Source organism: Antrostomus carolinensis, unplaced genomic scaffold (genome assembly GCF_000700745.2).
Source record: "Antrostomus carolinensis isolate BGI_N321 unplaced genomic scaffold, ASM70074v2 scaffold11914, whole genome shotgun sequence".
Classification (NCBI taxonomy): domain Eukaryota; kingdom Metazoa; phylum Chordata; class Aves; order Caprimulgiformes; family Caprimulgidae; genus Antrostomus; species Antrostomus carolinensis.
The window spans coordinates 4200-26260 of NW_010308719.1; the positions used below are offsets into that span (position 1 = coordinate 4200).

General features: G+C 38.2%; 1 protein-coding gene across 1 annotated transcript; it reads right to left on the minus strand.

Moving 5' to 3' along the window:
• Nucleotides 1-605: 605 nt before the first annotated feature.
• LOC104523328 (ethanolaminephosphotransferase 1) lies at nucleotides 606-20906 on the minus strand (the record flags this gene model as incomplete). Its single annotated transcript, XM_010165868.1, has 5 exons — nucleotides 20844-20906; nucleotides 15391-15499; nucleotides 13603-13677; nucleotides 9614-9882; nucleotides 606-714 (listed from the first exon to the last, which is right to left on the minus strand). Coding segments are annotated over exons 1-5 (592 nt in total), but the record flags the coding sequence as incomplete, so codon positions are not given.
• Nucleotides 20907-22061: the final 1155 nt, after the last annotated feature.

Genomic DNA, 22061 nt, shown 5'->3' on the forward strand with positions numbered 1-22061 from the left:
CAGCCCTTGGTGTAGGTAAGACCAATACTTTTTCTGCAGTCACAGTGGGGTCCTGCAATTTATTGCAAGCTTATTTCAAACTACACTGACAGTATCAAATAATGAGCAAACAGGCTATTACTGTGTATGAAAAATGCATCACTTCTGTTCAGAAAGTAATTCTAAAGAAGAGCTCTTTTTCAGATTTACAGTTGTGCCTCCTAAAATTATTTAAATAGTGTCCTTATTCCTTCTATACGTAATAGATAGTTTTGGAGCATAGTGTGCTGCAGGCCAAAACATTAAACATTTATATGTAAATGTGAGCAACATTTTACCTGAGTGACATGAGGAGCTCCTGAGACTTTGAGAGCCAGCCAGCCAGCACACAGCACTGAACTGCACGTGCAGACAAGGAACATTTTCTGTATTATTTGTAAGGAAAAATATTTCCAAAATGATCTATTTTTTTAAATTTTCCAATATTACCACTTTTAATCAGATCTATTCATGTGTTTTTGCACTAGCCAACACTTTAAAAAAAGAAAAAAAAAAAAGAAATATAAAAAATATCTAATAAAAATAATTTAAAAACAGTACAGTTTTCCATGGATCTGGACACTTACCTATAAGCAAAATTACTAATACATCTGTGATGTAATAATCAAACAGGAAAGGCTTCTGCCAGACTTCCACACCAACAGTGCCAGTGAGCAGATATGCTGCAATTAATACCTATAGAAAAAGGATAAAGTATTTTCAATCCTTTTAAAAGCACAGAATTTTGCTTATCATGTTAGTATAAAGGCAAGAGTAAAAAGATCTGTTATTTCCCTCCTGTCTCCACTTTACCGGGCCTTATGCTGCCATCCCAAAACAATTACTTCTAAGCAGTGAATCAGCTTCCAGAGTCACCAACAGAATTATTTAAAACATATGAAATCCAGCAAGCAGGCAACTTCCCTGCTAATGTGTGTGTCTGTTTGCATTTGGTAAGTATTACTGACATACCTTTTCAAAACACCCAATTTCTAAATCCCTTCTTAGAGCCAGGTCTCCCCACTGCAAATGCATTTTCTTGTATTTGCATACAGACTTCAGAATTAGCAATGTGGTTATTTTTGCAGCTCAGCCCTCTGAATTGGTCATATCAGAATAACTGAGAAGGGGGAAAAAATCTAAGCTCACCTGAAATAATAAAAAAAATCCTACTGAATGTGGAGATATAAAAGAAGGGCAGGGAGCAGAAGTATTCCCAGATGTTTAATTTGTTCGACAGATAACATCATTACAGGACAGAAAAAGAAACAAGTAGTCAAATGTCATTAGGATTGAAAGGACTCAAACACAAGACTCATGAGTCACTTAACATGCTGAAGTGCCACAAGTTTCTGCAGTGATGTAAATATAGTTTCTTCTCTCTCATCAGAGTTAATTTTGTGACCCAGCTGAGGTCAGAAACCTTAATGCAATCAAAACCTCATAGCTCCTATAGCTATACCCTTCATACCCATTGTATTGCTTGCAGCAACACCGCCTACTAACCATTTATGGAACAAATTGTTGAAGTTTTACCATTTAACATGTCAAACATGCAAGTGCAGTACTGAACATGATACAAGGGTTCCTAAGCCCTTGTATATCTGTTCCCAGGTAGCATTCAGTAAGTTTTATTTTTTCTGTTCAATACAGCTTCTCACTCTGGGATGACAAATATTTCCCATCTTTACTTGTATGATAGGTTTAATTAATTTTTGTTTAGTTTTTTTAAATGCTCATTTTTACGATTATAGTTTACCACTGTGGGTTTTTTTTTTTTCTTTTTTAATTTCAACAAATACAGTTGATAGAATCATAGAATCATTTAGATTGGAAAAGACCTTTAAGATCAAGTCCAGCCGTAAACCTAACACTGCTAAGTCCACTACTCTGCTAAATGAAATTAATTGCTTTAAAGATCCACTAAAAATCTTTTTTTCTAGGTAACAGGCTGTTTAAGATCATAGATCAGTAGCAGAACACTGATGTCCATTGAACTCCATATTACACCTAGGTATCACTATATTTTACTTCACTTACTCCTCCAATCTAAAGTTAAGATTCTTGCCCTATCACTCTGTAACTTTTTAAAGAGTTTTGCTTGAATGGAGCATTGCAGAACTGGATGTTTGAATTGCCTCTGCCAGAACAAGCAGCACAACAGATCACAAAATGGTCAGCATTGGAAGGGACTTCTGGAGATCATCTAGTCCAACCCCCCTGCCAAAACATGTTCACCTAGAGCAGGATGCACAGGAACACGTCAAGGCAGGTTTTGAATATCTCCAGAGAAGGAGATTCCAAAACCTCTCTGGGCAGCCTGTTCCAGTGCTCTGTCACCCTCAAAGAAGTTTTTCCTCATCTTCAGATGGAAATTCCTGTGTTACAGTTTGTGCCCATTGGTCCTTGTCCTGTCATTGAGCAACACTGAAAAGAGTCTGGCCCCTCCATCTTGACACCTACCCTTTAGGTATTTATAAGCACTGATAAGATCCCCTCTCAGTCTTCTTTTCTACAGGCTAGATCTGCAATTGAGAAGAGCAGGCACTAATATGAAAGTTATGTCTTGAATCATTGAAGACAGTGAATCAAATTTTGGTCTAAATGAAGGACGTGTATAATAGGTTTTGCAACTGACTACAACAGAGCTAAAATTTGGCTTTCTGAAGAAATTGGATTATGCTATCCATAAGACATGACGGATGGACTCCTGGCCCCATCAAAGTTGATGGAAAAACTCCAACTGGCTTTGATGGAGCCTGAATTTACCCTCCCATGTTGAATCCTGAACAGACTTTTTTGGCAAGTGATGAAAGAGCAATTTCAGTATTATCCATTATTACAGTCAGTACTTTTGGCAGTGCAGATGTCAGCACACCTCTAGGAACAGAAGCATCAGCGCAATGGGCTCTCTTGGGGGACTCCCCTGCTCTGGGATTTGGTGGTGCAGCACTCACAAGTTGAGAGATTGCCTCTTATTTAACATATGTTGTATATAAAAAAACAGTCTTTGGCTTCAAATTTTTGGTATGTTGTTTTTTAAGGACTCATAACTGACTTCACCGAGGCAGTCTCAAACACCTCCTTTAGAAAGCTGGAAGGACAAGAAAATGACTGCGTCCCTTGATCTAAGCTGTATTAGCAAAAATTGAAGATTGTCATAATTATTAGACAAAAACTAAGTATGTTAATCAGCTGTATTAACAAAAATTGAAGATTGTCATAATTATTAGACAAAACCTAAGTATGTTAATCAGCTGCATAAAATGTTTTTAAAGGCATTGCTGGTAAAAAAAGTTCCTCAGTACAAATGAATAATTTATTTAAGAAAAGATAGCCAGGTTTATTACTCATGTCTGTCATCGATCGGCTTTAGTACTTTTCAGATATAAATGTAGTCTTTAGCAAGTAAAAATAATTGCAACCTTTCATAAAATGAGAAGTCCAAATTAAATAACACAAGTAAGGACTACATAGGAAGTTTAGTGTCAGACATGTACAATCTCAGATTCCAACTCACTGCAGCATCTGACTAGGAAAATTTTTGGCTTGCCAAGGCCTTATCTACGACGAGGAGTAGTACTTATGTAGATGAACACCTGGAAATACATGGTGCTGTTTTGTAGGCCCTTTGACATGGCTGAACAGCAGGACAGCTGGCTTCTGAGCAGTGACACAGTCACCTTTGTCCCTCTGTAAAATCAGAATATTACTTCTTTAATGTGGCATCAGAAAAATTCTATATAACAATAAGGCAGTATAACTCTTCAAATGAAATCTCCTAGCTTCTAGCTTTTTAACTGTTCTCTAAAGTATTTGATTTTTTAAAATCACCATCTCTTTCATGTCTTTCTGCTACTGCAAGTATAAATTTTGTGACCAAAATATTCTAGATTGTGTGTGTGTGTACATATATTTTTTTCTCCCTAATGATTTACCATTTCTGTTCTACACACAGGCAAATTGAGTATGCTGTATGGAATACTACACAGGAAGAAAAAGAAAACATTTTCTCATCTTTGTAAAAAATATACTGGTTATGCTTTTAAATTCTTTATCATTCCACAAAAAAAATTACATTAGTTTTACTGTAATAGTCAATTTCACTAGTATATTTCAATAGCATTAATTGTTCATGTGTTCAAATATTTTCCATTAACATAGGGCTCAAACTGAGCATCTAGACAGAAAAGTAATTTAAAATACAAGGTTACTTTTTTCCTCTTAAAATAAATGTGACACTTGCCTAAAAAAGTAAGAACTCATTATTTCCTACAAGTTCTTTCAACAGGAGTTAGCTTTATTGTGATGTGTAATTTTTCCATTTTAATTTTTTGCTCTGTACTTTTTCTTTCAATACAAAGTTAAAAGTGGAAAAATTTAGCCTATAAAAATAGTTTTTTATATGTCTTAAAAAGGTCATCTTGCATTTAGATGTGCTAGGCAAACAGCTAAAGGAAGATTAATTATCAAGAAAGGTTTGAGCAGAATCATAATCGAGAGGTTAAGAATGAAGAGGTCTGAAGCAGAAAGAGCCTGTGCACCACAGGTTGCTCTGTTCAAATTTCACATGGTTATACTACGGGGATTCCCTCAAACAACCGAGTACTGAGTTTGGTTTACAGCTGTGTCAGGAGGCAGCTGGCAGCCGAGACCATGTCCTGGCCGGCACTGTTTCCACACCACTATCAGTTCTCTTACTCCAACAATGCCAATGCACTCCTACCTTTGTAACTAAATAATAATCAATATTATTTCTTCATAGGTCAGGCTATGCTTTCCACAGACATTTCAAATGTTCTTAGAAAAACTCTCTATGTGAATATCTTTTTAACTAAACCAAAAAAGATTCTGAATCCTGATTACACGACCAAAGAACAACACATTTGCCTCTCTATTTTTCTTTTTAATAGAGACCTTTTTGCCCCTCAGAAGAGACAGAACTTTTTAAAAGATGTGACGTGCACTTGCATTGCTCAGGATTTCTCTGTCAGTTCCTGAAACAGTGGCTGCCACAGTAATTCCCAGGAAAAGGTCATATGAAACATACTTCAGCATGACTTTTGTAAATTGCTTCTCAAAAGAAAACCTAGTACATGATATCCAAAAAACCTTTCACATGTTTTGACTGAAAGGAAAGAGAAAATTAATTTCTACTATGTTTAAGTTGCTACCTGCATCATATACTTCATTTATCTGGAGTTTCAAGGCAAGTAGAGAATCATCCCTAAGAGCCTAGGAGCACCGGGGTTGAGGCAACCCCCAGTATCAACACAGGCTGGGGATGAAGGGATTGAGAACAGCCCTGAGGAGAAGGACTTGGGAGTGCTTGTGGATGAAAAGCTGGACATGAGCCGGCAATGTGCACTCAGCCCAGAAGGTCAACCATATCCTATCCTGGGCTGCATCAAGAGAAGGATGGCCAGCAGGTCGAGGGAGATGATTCTGCCCCTCTACTCCCCTCTTGTGAGATCCCACCCAGAGTACTGTGTCCTGTTCTGGAGTCCTTGGCACAGGAAAGACATGGATGTCTTGGAGCGGGTCCAGAGGAGGGACACAAAAATTATCAGAGGGCTGGAACACCTCTCCTATGAGGACAGGCTGGGAGAGTTGGGGTTGTTCAGGCTGGAGAAGAGAAGGCTCCAGGGAGACCTTATCATGGCCTTTCACTACTTAAAGGGGGCCTATAAGAAAGCTGGGGACAAACTTCTTAGTAGGGCATGTAATGACAGGACGAGATGTAACGGTTTTAAACTAAAAGAGGGCAGACTTAGGCTAGATAGAAGGAAGAAATTTTTTAATATGAGGGTGGTGAAATATTGGAATAGGTTGCCCAGAGAAGTGGTAGAAGCCTCATCCCTGGCAATATTCAAGGTCATGTTGGACAGGGCTCTGAGCAACCTGATCTGGTTGCAGATGTCCCTGCTCACTGCAGGGGGGTTGGACTAGATGACCTTTAAAGGCCCCTTCCAACCGAAACCATTCTATGATTCTGTGATCCTACGATCATCCAGTGCCATCGGGCAGAACCAGCTGGCAAAGCATCTCAAACCAAAAACCTGGGGCTTATGGTCCAAGCACCCATGCCTGCAGGTATGCCTCTATACAGGATTTACGGTCATCCTCTCCTTACAAGGCTATGGCAGGGCCAGAGAGAGCTGCTTGCTGCCTCTCACACTTGCTACCTGCGCTTTTGTGGCTTTTTTCCAGCTTGTCCTCTTGGCTGGGAAAAGTGAGGGGAAGGAGCATGGAATTGCGTGGGTCACCTCAGCTCTCATGTAGCTCTTATTTTCACTCTTAAACTTTTATTTAAGAATATAAAGTGTACCTCCCTGTTACATTTAAGGCAGCACCGATCTAAGCAAATGTATCACTACATCCTATTAAGGAAAAACAAATATTTTGTTTCCCTACTATGAACTCAACTGCAGTGGCTTATGAAAAGCAACACTAGGATCTGGGGAGCACTTCATTAAGGGAATATTAACATTTTCAGGAGAAAAGTAGATTTTTAAACAATCCAGAGGACCGTATGTGAAAATTAATATATGGCAGAAAGCCTGAAATTTTCATTTCTCAGGAAAGCTTTGTCTTTTTTTTTTTTTTTTTCTCTAAGAAACTTAATTTGCAGGTATTAGCTTTCTTTGGTTGGGCTTGTGACAAGATGTATCAAAGAACAAAGCAAGGGTTTCTTTCTCAGCCATCTCTTCAGCTCATGACATTTGGGGGGTTGTGGTTACCTGAAAGTGCATGAAAATTGTCTAGATGATACAGTGTAAAGAGGCTCCTCTCTCTGCATCTTTTTCTGCCCACAGAGCAGTCAGCAGAATACAGCTCCTTGTGCTATAGGGAGGATGGGGCAAGAGTTTTCACTGTTGCAGATGCCTCCTCCTTGATTCTGGATCCACAAACATAACAGTCCTCTGACCAAGTGCCTCTCAGACCCATTACAGCCATTTTTCAAGTTTACACACCATAGTTTCCTATAAATGGCTGTCTGCTGTAATCAAAGCTAATTGGAATGCCAATTACAGCCCAGCTAGTGCAAATAGTCATCAAGTCACGGGAAAATGTGATCTGCATAAGTCCCACAAATTTCTCTATTCATAATGAGGCATTTTTTCATGAGGAACAGTGGCTCTTTTTACACCACAGTTAACACAGAGCCCGTGAGCGGGTTCTCTGTGTTTATACACAGTGGAGCTGACTCAGCAGCAGTGTCCTGAGAGCTACATGCCAATTAAGCTTTCATTAAGGTCAACAGTTACTATTTGCACACTTATACCAACTACTGTATTTCCTGAGCTTCATGGTGATAACAAAGTCCAAAGTTCCTGGTCACCATAAATTTTAAAAGCAGAAGCATGGGACTAGACCACCTGAATGTCTGACATGCTAATGCAATAGCATCATGTTGTCGGTGTAATTATTGAAGACAGAGTAAAGAGGCACATTCATGCAGCAATCCAGCCACAGAGGAAATAGTGAACTAACTGCTGGGAATTAGTCTGAAAGCAGCTTGTGAGTGCTTCCATCCTCTCTGCCTCTGACTGTGGGAATATCTGGCAGAGCAGTGGCATGAAAAAACAGCAAAAGGAACACAACCTGTCTTACTCATCATCAGCTATTTACTAACGTCCTCAGTATCCTCTCCTCCAAGCAGCTGGAGATGAAGAGCTACCTTTAATAGTGCACACATCATGCCAAATGGGTTTCCAAACAAGAGCAAGGCAATGTTTGTAGGGGAATTAAGATCCTGCTAGACTAGTTAGTACAGCAGGAAAAAAACACATTATGTACTTTCTGGTGTGCGTGAAATGCAGTTTGGACTAATGGAAAAAATACTACCTTGATCTACAAACCCTGTCATGTCTTTGTTCATAGGCAATCACAACTACAAAAGCTAATGTTTACAGATGGGAAAATTGACATTCAGACACTTCAATAGTACAGCCTTCCACCACTGGTGATTTCACTATATAGGATCTAAAAACCCCTACATTTATATGCTTATCATTTTGACTGTAGGCAAATCATCACAGAAGTTACTAGAAAGTAATCATGCAGGACAGCAATTCAGCATCAGAGAAGAACAGGAAATAGCACTTGTTAGCACCTTGCATCCAAGTTAATCAAAGCAGTTCGCAGACTTTACTGAAATTCAGCCTCACCACAAATCTGTCAGGCAGGGAAATGTTATTACTGTTATTTCCCAGAGGGGAAAGCAGTGACAGAGGCATAGGTCACCAAAAGGCACTGACAGAGTTAACAGGACTGCTCTGCTACTCGATACCCACTCCCATATTTAACCACTAATACAGTTTGGATGCTGTAGCAATCCAAAAGAGCTTTCTAAACGTTCACATGTATATTTACAATGATCATCTGAGCAACAAGTGAAACTGGTTTGAATGTAGCTATTCCTCTCCTGCTGGAAGAACTTCACTAAGAAGTCTTACACAGACATGGCTGAAACTTATAGACCAGCTGGCTGCCTAATGTGTTAGTCCTGAGCCAACTTCTTCTCCGAGAACCTATGTTCTAGGGGACAAAACAGATGCACCACAGCTGGACCACCATCTCTGAGTTGTTCTCAAACCACTGGATTCTGATTATGTTTACAGCAATACATCTGTAGCCATTAATTCAAATACTATATTTCCATTAAAACACATATTTGAATATTTGTCAAACTTCTTTTCAATTATGTACATTTGGTTGTACCTTTCATCTCATGCCTGTGACAGGAAACTCAGAAGACTGGGCCTGCACTCTTCAGGCTGCAAGAGTCTGGCTATCTAAGAAACAGATAAGACACCCCAGAAATCCCAGTGCCAGGCCCTTGGCAGTGCAATGAGCTTATTACTGCTGCTACTCATTTGTGCACTGAGGCTACCACTCACTGTGGTGCCCTGCTCATGTTTCCGAAGAGGTCCACCTCAAGGTAGGGCTGTAAGCCAGTCAAGCACTCAGCTGGGGTCTGGCTGTGGGCTGATACATAATTCATGTTACTGAAAGTCTTTCCCAGAGAGGAAGCCTCTAATGGTATGACTTTGACTCTTTTTCAAGGGTAAAACTCACTTGACAACAGTTCATGCTCACTGTATAGGCACAATGCTATTTCCATTACCACTTTCAATGTCAGAGGTGGTAGAATTGAGAAGGTCTAGTATTGTACAACAGTATAATTACTGTTAAAAATATTACTTGGACTATTTCACATCATGCCTCAGAACCTAGTGTTGGTAGGAAAATTGCTTATGGCTTCAGATAGCGTAATAAATGTTGTTAATATCACAAATCAAATGCAGTTAAATTACATTCTCATGGGCACTATCTGACTGCTAGGCCTGCTGCAAGACTGTTTTTTTCCTGCAAGGTAATGCATCTCTGATGCTGACAACTTGCTCAAGAGCATCCCTTCTTTGCCAATGCAGGAAATATTTCTGAATTATTTTTAGGGTTATGCTATTTCACATTCAAAATCTTGGCCAATTGCATTTGCCTTGAGTTCTATTTTTCTATTTCTGTAATATTATGAAAACACTAACATAGTTAAGAAAATAAAACCAAAACAGGAATGATAAATACTTACCACTTGGCTTATATCATATCCCCAAGGAAGAAAAAGAACTCCTGTGTTATATTTCTCCCAGTGTGAACACATAAAGTTAAACAAAACAATGCTTAAATATATATACATTGTATATACAGAAACTCCAGTCTTCCCATTGTCACGGGAACAGACAGAAAAAAAAGAAAGAACAAAAATGGAGGTAGCCCAGCTATCCAGCCCATGGTCAAATAATTCTCCCAGAGGAGTACTGGACTGAGTCCTTCGAGCATGTTTCCCATCTATGGAGTCTGGAAGGATTGGGAAAGGAAAAGAAATAATGAATTAGAGCACAACAAAAGGAGTGACTTTCATAGAATCATAGACTTTCTTCACATACACTTTGTTACTGCCATATATAACATGGCAAAAATACACTGATGACAGCAAACTGAAGCACAACAGTCCCTTCAATGCCAACATGAGAGCATTGCTCAGAAAACAGCTGCCTCGTTTACCAAGTACTTCTTCTGTCCTCACCTCAGCTCTTATACTAAATGCCACCTTCCTTACAAGCTGTAGAAAGAAATTCATAGTTACCTGTCCCCAGTGATGTTTAAACACTTATATGTCAGCCCCTGCAATCTGTTTCTCAATTAAAGTGCTGATAATAGTCCATAGGGCTTCTTGTCCGTCCATTGGTGCCGTGGACCTTCTGAGACTTCAGATCGTTTGTCAGGTAGATTCACTAAGGCATTTAGGTTGCCTGATGCTAAATGCCTCAATGACTAACAGTTACATGGCAGCCTCAAGGAGCAAATTTCACAAAATCTATTTGTGTGTGTGCCTACACAAGATATTTTAAGGAGTCTTTTGGTTGAAATCTTAGGATACAAGAGCCAGCAGTGTGCCCAGGTGGCCAAGAAGGCCAATGGCATCCTGGTTTGTATCAGAAATAATGTGGCCAGCAGGACTAAGGAAGTGATCCCCTGTACTCAGCACTGGTGAGGCTGCACCTCGAGTACTGTGTTCAGTTTTGGGTCCCTCACTACAGGAAAGACATTGAGGTGCTAGAGCATGTCCAAAGAAGGGCAGTGAAGCTGGTGGAGGGTCTAGAGAACAAGTCTTATAAAGAGCGGCTAAAGGAACTGGTCTTGTTAAGCCTGGAGACAAGGAAACTGAGGGGAGACCTTATCGCTCTCTACAACTACCCGAAAGGAGGTTGTAGCGAGGTGGTCGTCAGTATCTTCTCTCAAGTAACAAGCAACAGAACAAGAGGAACGGCCTCAAGTTGCGCCAGGGGAGGTTCAGGTTGGATATTAGGAAAAATTTCTTCACCGAAAGGGCTGTCATGTATTGGAACAGGCTGCCCAGGGAAGTGGTGGACTCACCATCCCTGGAGGTATTTAAAAGACCTGAAGATATGATCTTTAGGCTTATGGTTTAGAGGTGGACTTGCAGTGTTAGGTTAATGGCTGGACTCGATGATCTTAGTCTTTTCCAACCAAAACAATTCTATGATTCTAAGAATACCTTACTGTTCAGGTGAGTTATGTGTTGATCACTTTTAATACTTAAGTGCTTGAAAGATGCTCAAATGCTGTTCTGGATCTCACTCTGAGGATGCAGTTGGACAATATGGTTTGAGTCAATCTGAGAGTTCACTGCTGTTGAAGAGGGGTGGACCTTCAGCTTGCTCAGCTGGTGGAAGGACAGCAAAGATTAAGTTTTCTTCTCAGCCACCGAACAGAATTGGTGCTGTGAATGGTACAAAAAGCAAGGGAGGTGGCACAAGGGAGGGGTGGTGAATGCAGGGAGAAGGAGGAAGTGGGTCTAACAGCTGTAACCTTTCTTAGTTGTACTGTCAAACCATAACCTTAGTCTCTGCTCTAAGACTGTGCTGGCGAGAAGTAGAAATATTATCTTCTAAATGTTAAGTGTAAATATGCAGGACAAACCTCTTAGGAAAAGGTACACAGAACAAACCTTACAGATTACTTATTTTTATCCTGAATCTCAATGTTACTTGGAAGGTACTATAGCTAATAATTATTAGCTATTGATAGCATTAGTAACCCAAAACTGACTAGACAGACAACTCAGCAGAGTGATACCAAAGACTCCACAGCTGCTACGGATCATATGCTACTTACTTCTCCAGATTATTTGGCAGTACATTTGTTTAATGTAAATATACATCAGGGATCTAAAACAGGAAAACATGGGATTTCATTTTGTACAGATTTTAGACTATCTCCCTATTGTAATACCTAAGCAGCTGTAAGATATCCTCCACTCAAATACAAATCTCTTGAGACAGTTCTCACAACTCTAAAAATTAAAGATCTCACAGAGGATTTCAAATACAGCTTGCCTCCTTCTAGACCTGTATTTGCTCTCCATTAACATTGCCATTGAATTGTCAGCATCTTACCAAATAGTGCAGAAAGAAAACTGTGTGTAGAACCTTGAGGTTACTTGAATAGTGTTATTATAAAAGTAGAAATTGTTCAGTCTATGTTTTAGGTTTCAGTTTGAAATAATTCATGCCAACAATGGTGTACATCAATAGTGAACATGTGGTGTCCCACACTTCCACTGCTTTAGAATCCTTATAGTATGATTTTGTCTCATGAAGGTTCATAAATTTCAGTTTTATTAAAGTTTATATGACTTTTAAATAGTGGAATTCAAAATAACAGCAAAGAGCATTCCACGTTACGGCGAGGGAAAAGATACCAAACTACCTTAACAAAGCGGAGAAAAAGAGCAGCTTGCTAGGGAATTTGGAGAGAGTAACTGTGTCATTAAAAAGAAGCTGAGAGAGATTAAAGCTGCGTATTTGGTTAGTTATTATGGCTCTTTGCAGTCTTCCAAAGGGAAAACTTTGGGCATGCAGAATTAAATCTGAGACTAAATATTTCATTAAGTGGCTTGGACAGCGGACACAAAAATCTACATATACATCAGTTCATTATAGCTTTGATAGAAGGGGGTCATGGCTCTACATGCTTGGGTCTGATACCAGAAGTGGCCAGCATCTTTGTATAACACTGCAGTGTACATCTAGAACACATTTATATCTAGCCTGGGTACCTTAAGTATGGGACACAAATGTATGGGTACACTCTGCAATGCAGGGCCTTCTAAGAACCAGCTCCAAAAGAGAAGGCATGTTCACACAGCACAATGCAGTCCAAGTAAATATGCCACCTTGAGTCCCCCCAAAAAATGAGCTCTGTTGCACTACGTTGTGGAGAGACTAGGTTGGAATGAGTTTGCTTTGGAAGAGAAAGCAAGAAAGCCATGCTAATCTGTATCTCACTCCTAGATCTGCATCAGTTCAGGTCTATGTCTTCATACCACTGCACAGTAAGATGCAATATGCCTGAAAATACAGTCATGGTAGAATATAAAAAGGAAAATGGAATATGAAACTGAAAATGAGGTATAGGTGTTATGGGAGAAAAAGAGCAACAGGAAAGGAAAAATAAATACTTTATGTCCATAAGAAGCTCAGGCCTGTCACCACATTTATACCATCTCTCCTGACACACACCATAAACAGTGAAGTGCCTAACAGGCTAAAACACAATGCTACACTCACTTTTCCTTTTCTGTGCTTTGCCCTTTATTTTCTCCATCTCTGAAAGCACTCTCTGCTAATCTAAGTGTCAGGGAGCTTTGCAGAACATCATTGCTGGGGCACAAAGATTTTTATGAAACCCAACAGTGATGACTGCTGCTATGGAATGATTTCTATTGTTCCTCTAAAACAATATGAACTTTCAAGAGAGATAAGAGCAACAGTCATAGAACCTCTAATATAATTAAAAATTATGTCGTATGGGGTTTTTTAACTCTTATGGATGTTTTTTTGGGGTGGTTTTTTTTTAATCTCAGAGAACTCTTTTGGAGAGAGATGAATAATTTATCCACAATGCCTTTTAATCTCTATATCAGCACTAGTGAAATAGTAGATAAAAATATATGAAGACATCAGACATGTAAATTATTTCATTGTACTTTACCTAAAGCGTAAGCACAAAAGGTGGTGAAAGCACTGAACAGCCACACCCAGGTGGGAACAAGTCCAGGACTGGTACCTGAAATAAATCAGGTAGTGAGTCAGTGTAACAGTTAATATCAAATAAATCTGCTGAGATATGCATGTACACATGAACACTCTGCCACTGATTAAGCCACTATGTCCAAAAGATTGAAATATTTGGGTTTGCCCTTCAACCAACTCATCAGTGAGCTTTACCAACTAAGCAATGAGCAAGTTTGAATACACTTATACTGTAAAGGCAAGAAGATAAAGGAGAGTTTTTTTGATCCTGAAATGATGCTACTATTGCACAAAATAATGATAGTAACTACGCAAAAATTTTCACAGGTCACAGGAAGACTACCCATCAACAAATTAGTTAATATTTATGTAAAATCCAAATATAAAAAATGTAGTTTTCATGCATGATCACTCTTGTTAGCACCACCGTGGGTTTTGTATAGCACTTTTACCATACAGATCTGAACAGGAAATTTTTGTCCTTAGGCTAGGACAGATATTAGCACCCTTTTTTTTCCCCTCAAAAAAAGGAAATTAATCTGGAAAAGAAAGCTGAATTGGACAGAACCCAGGGTTCTATTATTGCTCTGCTGAACAAAATAACCCAAGGTTATTGTTGGTCTTTAAAAAAAAATCAATCCTTTTTCCAAAGAGCTTTTCCAAAGAGCATTCTATTTAACTTAAACAGAATCCAATAAGGGCTCTGCCAGCACTAGGAACAACTGTATATGCAAAGCCCTCTCAGGTTTCTGGCATTCGGCAGCAAACAGAGGGAATATCTGCACACTGAGATGTGTCCTTGCTGAACAGGGAGATGCCAGTACCTAAAGCAGTGCCCTGACCATCCTTCTCTCAATGCCTCAGCTTGTCACTCTGAAAGAAAAGATGGTTATTCCTGACTCCTAGCTGCAAATTTTCAAACTGCAGAATGAAAACCAGCTGTCCAGGAAATTAAGCCTTTTATTTCGGATCCTAGGTATGGGATTGATATATGATACTCAAAAGACTCATTAGGTTGCATGAAAGTTTTCAATCAATTGAGAAATGATGGGCACTGTTCTCATGTGAAACTGAGAACAGGCTTGCATATAGAAATCTCAGTTCTAACAGACTTAATCACCATTTCAAATGTCTTCAAGTTCAATGTGTCTCTACTGGGAATGTGTCAAGATAAAATAATCCCATTAAAAGATCTGTGCTGGATGCTCTTTTGTCACAGAACTTAGTAAATATCAGCTGCATTGATAAAATTCCAAGTGTTTAAGGATGAGGCCAGATAACTACATAACGTGCTGGTCCTTAATACTTAATACTCATATAGGATTATTTTTTAACCCAAACTGCTAACAAGTATCCTGGCTTCGAGAATTGCTGTGACAAATGTACAAACAGCTCACGCCAAAGGGCACCTCCTGAATCTAACCACAGGCATAAGAATCAGAAGAACATTAGGGTGGGTTTTTTGACTGTGTATTTAAATCCTGGCATACACTTAAAATAAAATGAGATATTATCATAGACCTCAAGCAGTACATGTTGAAACCTGTATTTAGGGATAAAATTAAATAAGCTTTTCCAATAAAATTACCTAAATTTATAATGCCATGTGTGAGGCCAGATCCTCCTATATGGACATGGAGCCTCATTAAGAGAATGAGTGGAAGATTCTGGTATCTTCCTGTATCATTCAGAAGTATGACATAAGTAGCTCTGTAATTCTGAAAAATTACAACATAAGGATATTTACCTGAGGCAGTGTAGTCCCAGTCATAAAAAGATATTAGAAAATAATTAACTAAAATCATGACAAATCCAGAGAAGGTTAACAGGTTGGGAGCAATCCACAAAGGCACTACCTGTTAAAAGAGAAAGAAAAAAAAATCAAAGAAAAAACATATTTTAAATTATAAGTCTTTTTTTAATTAATATTTTGTATTTTTTTATCAGGAAAGGAGAAGGCTGTACATGACATTAGCAATGTTCAGGTTTGTGCACATTTTCCCATTTTCAAATTAAAATACAGTTTTCATTTCAGAAATTTATTTTCAAATGTAATCCTTTTGCCTGGCCTTTATGCATGCAGTAAAAATGTCATTTTAAAATGCCATATTTCATATGGTGTACACTATCCTTATCTTCCCAGGCACCAAGGAAAGCTTCTCGCGAATTTGTGTATAGCAACCAAAAGAATACTGCAGCACCCCAGTGTGGTAATTCAGCATCCACGTGGCAGGCTTTTTTTAAGCATCCTATTCCCATACTATAGCAAGGAAATTTCCTCTTCTAAAATATGTTCATAATTTCCAGCTCAAAACATCAAAAAAATCAAACACTGAGTCCATTACTCTCCTAGCTTCAGAAGATCTCCCTGTTCCAAGCAGCTCCCTGCTTCTCTAGACAGTAACTTTCTGCAGGGTCTCCCTCTTAAGCCATAAATTATAAACATTCCTTTAATTCATTTTACTTTTTAGAGTGCTGGAAAGGATTTTACCTCTTCACCTAAGTCTCTAATTCTTTGTTCCATTAACCATTCTCTGTTATTCATCCCCAGAGGCTTTAAGGTATTCCTTTACACTGCAACAGGGATCCTTTCTGGTAACTCTCGGCCCAGGTAACACAGCTTCTCCAAAATATTTTCTGAAATAGCATATACAGCTTTCTACATGATTTTTAGACAGAATATATTTGCAGGAATATTAAGTGTCAACCACTACCATCACTCAAACACTGTATCAATATATTCAAAATATAAAAATATTGGATGTTTATAATAAAATTCTTTGGAGTGTCTAAGGACTCAAATACTTTGACATTATAAAATATTACAAAACAATATTAAAGGAAAAGAAGTTAAGTAATTTCAGATACTAATAATAGTTTTTAAATCAAATGTTTTAATTTATTTGGACTAGCTACATGGACAGACAGATGAATACATATTAATTTATATATATCTTTACATTTTCTCTATCCTATTACTACATGAAATATTTACACAGAAAATTTGAATGCTTGGACTGATTAGATCCTCTTTTTCTACTATAAAACAATTAGTAATATTCAGGAGAAATCATGCAACTGATAATGTACAGTGTAAATTTTCAAAAATGAGATGAAAATTCCTGAATATTTTTCAATTATATTTCTTAGATGTTTTCCTTAATAACATTAGGAAAACATTAAATCTGTTTGTTGCTTTTCCTTATGACCAGGATTTTATCACTACTTTTAAAACACTGTTAAAATACATCATGGAATGCATACAGCTATAATAAAAAATTTTAACATTATCTATCATTCTGAGTCTTAAGAAGCCCAATTCTAAATCCCTAAGAAGAAGTGACAGCAAATGTTCCCTGAAGTTCCCTTAGGAGAACACCTAAGGAGGAACCCTTCACTGCACGGTTCCCTCTTCTTACACTGACTGTGGCACATCTCCTAATTTTGCTACCTGGGGACACAGAAACCTGGTAAGATGGCGGCTTGGCATGAATCACCTGCTGTGGAGTTCCTCTGACATCTATGACCTTACATGAAACAAGAAGGACAGACACTGAAGAAATTCTAGATTGGTCTCGTTTAATCTAAATCATAGATCAAAATAGTGCGCTAAGACAACCTTGGATGAACTGTTTACAAAGATATACAGTTGCCATCCAACATACTGTTTAAAAATGAATGATTTCTTCTGAATGATTCATAATAATTGTTGACTATTAAATAAAGCGAGGTGCCATAAATATTTGCTTTCTGATTAGGTTCCTCACTCTAAGTCATTATTAAGTTATTACAGGAAATAATTTATGCTTACACAGCGCAAACATTAAGACATTATTTTTATCCACTTTTTTGCTAACATCACATATTTTAAGGAAGAAACCATCAAAGCATGTTGCTATACTTGCAATCCCTTTGGCTAGTAGGCACACCATGAAAAACAGTTACAGGAGATCTACCCTCAGGAAAACAGCCTCTCCTGCAGTTAAACCCCTGGGCATACTCTTTTGATCCTCACTGAACCTCATCTGCCTAGGTATTTGGAAAGAATGCCAGTTGTAAAATCCCTTTTGTTATAATTAATGTCCCTCACTCTTTGAGTTAGCATTACAATACCATCACCTTATTTCACAATACAAAAATTACAAGGTTCTAAAGATTAACCTCTTACACATGTTGGAAAAATGGCCTGAATTTACTAGTATACTACAGAAGGATACTTTACAGTCTTTATTATCTAATTAACAAACAGTAGAAGTCTAGCAGATCAATGTGCTACCTGATTAATACAACTAGAGGTGTCACTGGGGAGAATCATGTCTGCTTTCTGGCAAAACCATCAGATGCTTGAACCTTTTAAAAAACTTTCAGTTCCACAAAATACTAACTGATTTCTGTTTTAATGGGTCTACAGCCATTCATGCTAAAAGCCTTAATACAAATAGCAAATGTTTTAATATATCAATTGTCTATTTGGATAATGAACTGTAAAGTACACATATTTATATAAAGCTCTGTTCAACCTTGAAATATCACTTAACTAAGTCACTTGAGACCACTAAAATTCTACTCATGCCCAATTCTAGTGATAAAATCAAAGTTTATAAAGGCAACAGAGGGGGGGTTAACTGACTTTAGTGAAGCTGGCATACACCTGTGTATCCCAGTAGGATTTCCTCCTTTTCCTCTCATTGTCCTGCACAAATGTGATTTCCCATAAATACAAATAAAGGAGGAATATTCAGTTCGTGTAGTAGCTAAGTAATACTACTCATCTGTCAAAAAGCACAATTGTGCTTTATTATAAATACAATGCTTAATTATAAAATACAAATCTTAATTAAAGGCAAAAGGACAGAGCATTGAATTAAAGACAAAATACCTATAGTTGCATAATCAGAATAGTTTAAAATAACATGTAAAGAAAGTTAATTGTTACTCTGTAGTTTCATATAGATGTTACTATAGTTTCATACAATGGGGAAAAGCTGCCACAGACAGGAGTATCTCAAGAATACTTCAAGCCCATTACAGAATCCAGGCATGAAACATTACCCTTCACTTTCTGCTTTAGCACCAGATTCAACATGTTTCTGAAGCACATACATCCGAAAATCACACTCAAACTGACACAGGCACATGATATGGTAGATAAGAAAGATGTCCTTGGAAGAGGAAAGAGAAGAAGCTAATGCTTGGGCAAAATTTCTAACTTAAATGCACAAATTATTTGCTCTCCTAGCATCCCCACCACAGGTAAATGAGCTGGGTTATGACAACAAGTTTTCAGTTCTTACGTATGTCAACATCCCAGCTCATAAATTCCCACATCTCTAGTGTCAGGCTCTTCTTAATTTTTCATAACATAGGAAATACATCTTACAACAAATTCTGTGTTATGGAATACAGAGAAACTTGTGTTGCAATTAGGACTAAATTGACATCTGAAAAGCCAGACCCCAGTCCCAAGCCTCTGCTCTCATAGATTGAGTTTGTTTTGTTGGGTTTTTTTTTTTGCTTGGCTCTCTGAATTTTACATGCCAAAGCAGGTTCCCTACAACAGGTTGCACAGGAAAGCGTCCAGGCAGGTTCTGAACATCTCCAGAGACGGAGACTCCACAACCTCTCCGGGCAGCCTATTCCAGTGCTCCGTCACCCTTACAGTAAAGAATGTTTTCATTACGTTTGTCTGGAACTTTTGCTGTTCTAGTTTTTGCCCATTGCCCCTTGTCCTGTCACCAGGCAACACCAAAAAGAGCCTGGCCCCATCCATTTGGCCCCTACATTTCAGATATTTATAGATATTGATAAGAACCCTTCGCAGTCTTCTCTTCTCCAGGCTGAAGAGTCCCAGCTCTCTCAGCCCGTCCTCATAAGGCAGGTACTCCAGGCCCCTCATCATCTTTGTGGCCCTCCTCTGGACTGTCTCTAGAAGATCCCTGTCCCTCTTGAACTGACGAGCCCAGAACTGGATGCAGTACTCCAGATGTGGCCTCACCAGGGCAGAGTAGAGGGGGAGGAGAACCTCCCTTGACCTTCTGGCCATGCTCTTCTTAATGCACCCTGCTCTTCTGCAAGACTCTGATTTGACCTGGGAATAACTTTTAAAATGAGAATGACTACTTCTACAAAAACTGAGAGCAATATAATACCCTTGGATCTCCGAAACCAAAGTGCACAGTAAAGCCTCTGCTCATCTCCCGTGTCAGACTCCAGAGTGCTGGGGGGGGGCATTTCTGCCTCATGGTTTTCCACAATATTCTGATGGGAATGAAAACAGAGTCTCTGAACTGAATTATTGAATTCGGTTTCATATCTTTGAACTGCTTTTCTCTCACACCATATTCAGGTTTTTAATTCTTAAACTGGAACACACAAACACTTTCATGAAATTACATTGAGGTTATGAACGAGGGATTATGATTTTCCTGCTATGTCAAACATAAGCAATACCTGAATTACAGAACCCAAAGATGGCAGATCCAACAGCCTTCTGACCACATAGATCCTTTTTTGTTTGTATAAAGGTTTTCAAGTCTCCTCCAGTCTAAAGATTTCCTCTAAAAAGGCAGATGCAGAAGTCATTGCTTCCTTGGAGATCAATAAAGTTCATATTTATTTGAGATAACAGCCTTTTTTTTGCCAACAACAGCAAGGCTAATTGTGAGCGGTTTTATTTTTAAAAACTGCAGATCATAATGCATTCAAGAGATGCCTTCTTCCAATCGTTATGGTGATCATGGTAACCGCTCTCATTTTCAGCTTCTTAGAGAAAAGCCTCGCTCCCTTGAGCAAGTACCCTTGGGAGAAAATGAGACAGCACTTGCATAAAATCATGTGCACAGCACAGAGATAAAGCCGTGCTGTTGTTAGGCGGCATATGCTGCACAAAAATAATTTGTACTAAGTAAACCTTTCAGTGTCTGCAAAGCTGTTTAATGAAAGATGTAAAGAAGAAACAGATGCCTTTTGTATAGCGATCAGAAAAAAAATCCCTTGCTTTTCTAAAAAAAAAATCTACCTCAAAATCCAAAGACACTCATCTTAAACATAACTACAAATCCTGTAACATTTATTTTCTTGTATATGAATGTCTAATTTCAGCTTTATTAATCAAGATATATTTTTAAATTAAAATACATGTTGCATTTAAAATTATTTCTTACATTATCATGTGATATTTCTATAAAATAAAATTCTTACCTTAATAATTTTGTTCCAGATGGGCTGCATAATGTACACAGATAAAGGATTTGTATCCACAGCACTGTACTGTGAGAAAAAGAGCAAACATTAAACAAAACACTGAACAATGCATATTTTTCCATCACTGTATATTCTTCAGCATCTAAGAACTCACTCTGAGTGTGATTGATGTAAATTTATTTTATTCTGATGACCATTCACAGTTTTAATTTAATTCAAAAGCACTGGCCTAGCTTACAACTACCTTGTTAGCAACTCTGTGTACTCACACAAAGGTTTAGGCTGGTGAAACAGCAAACATTTTTGTGGTCACATTTTACTTTTACACTCTTATTCATTTTACAAGTTATCCTGTAAGACTCCAAATTCCTACCATATTTTGGATTTAATACCTTTATTTGCACTACCTCTGAGCACCAGTTCATTGCTAGTATGTAGAATAGATAGTGCAAATGGAATATGGTCATAAGTGGAATATTATCTCACAGAGACACACAGCTTTTGACATAGTAAGAGTTGCATTTGCATTATGCTCATTAATGTAAGGCAATGTTGTTATAAAAATAAGCTCTACAATTGCACAGTTCATTACCACCTTATTGCTCATACTTGTAAAAATATTATATGTTTTATAAATTCCAATAAGTACATATCTATATCTTTTGCAAACAAAACATTTCAGAAATCCAAGCCCATCCCAAATTGCTGCTGTCTACTTTCTACTCAGAGGACAGCATTGAGTTTTATCCTGCCTTGAGATTGCAGAACACAGAACAATCTGCAGAAGAATGATCTTAATTGAGAATACCACTCACAGCTATGTTCTTGAACCCTGGTGGGTCCACGGTGGAAGAAGTTGGTCATCATTGGGGTTGTACAAGTCATTCTTTCAGAAATTCTTGGACTTTGGAAGTGCATGTATGGCTTATGTTGTTAGCATGATGCATATGACTCACATAAAGATTCAGATACCTACATACAGCCTTGTCCAAACATCATGTGCGGACAATGGGAATGAGATAGGGATGTGTTAGACCACAATTTGTTGAAGCTGTTCACATGCAGAAGAGCTGATGATAGAGTGGCTTTCCTTCCACCTAATTTCAGCTAACAGCTAATTGTTCTCTCTGTAGTTAAACTATTGACCTCTCTTAGCCAACTACCTTTTGGATGAGACTGCACTCTGGAAGTACCTGTTTCAAGTCACTAATTTTC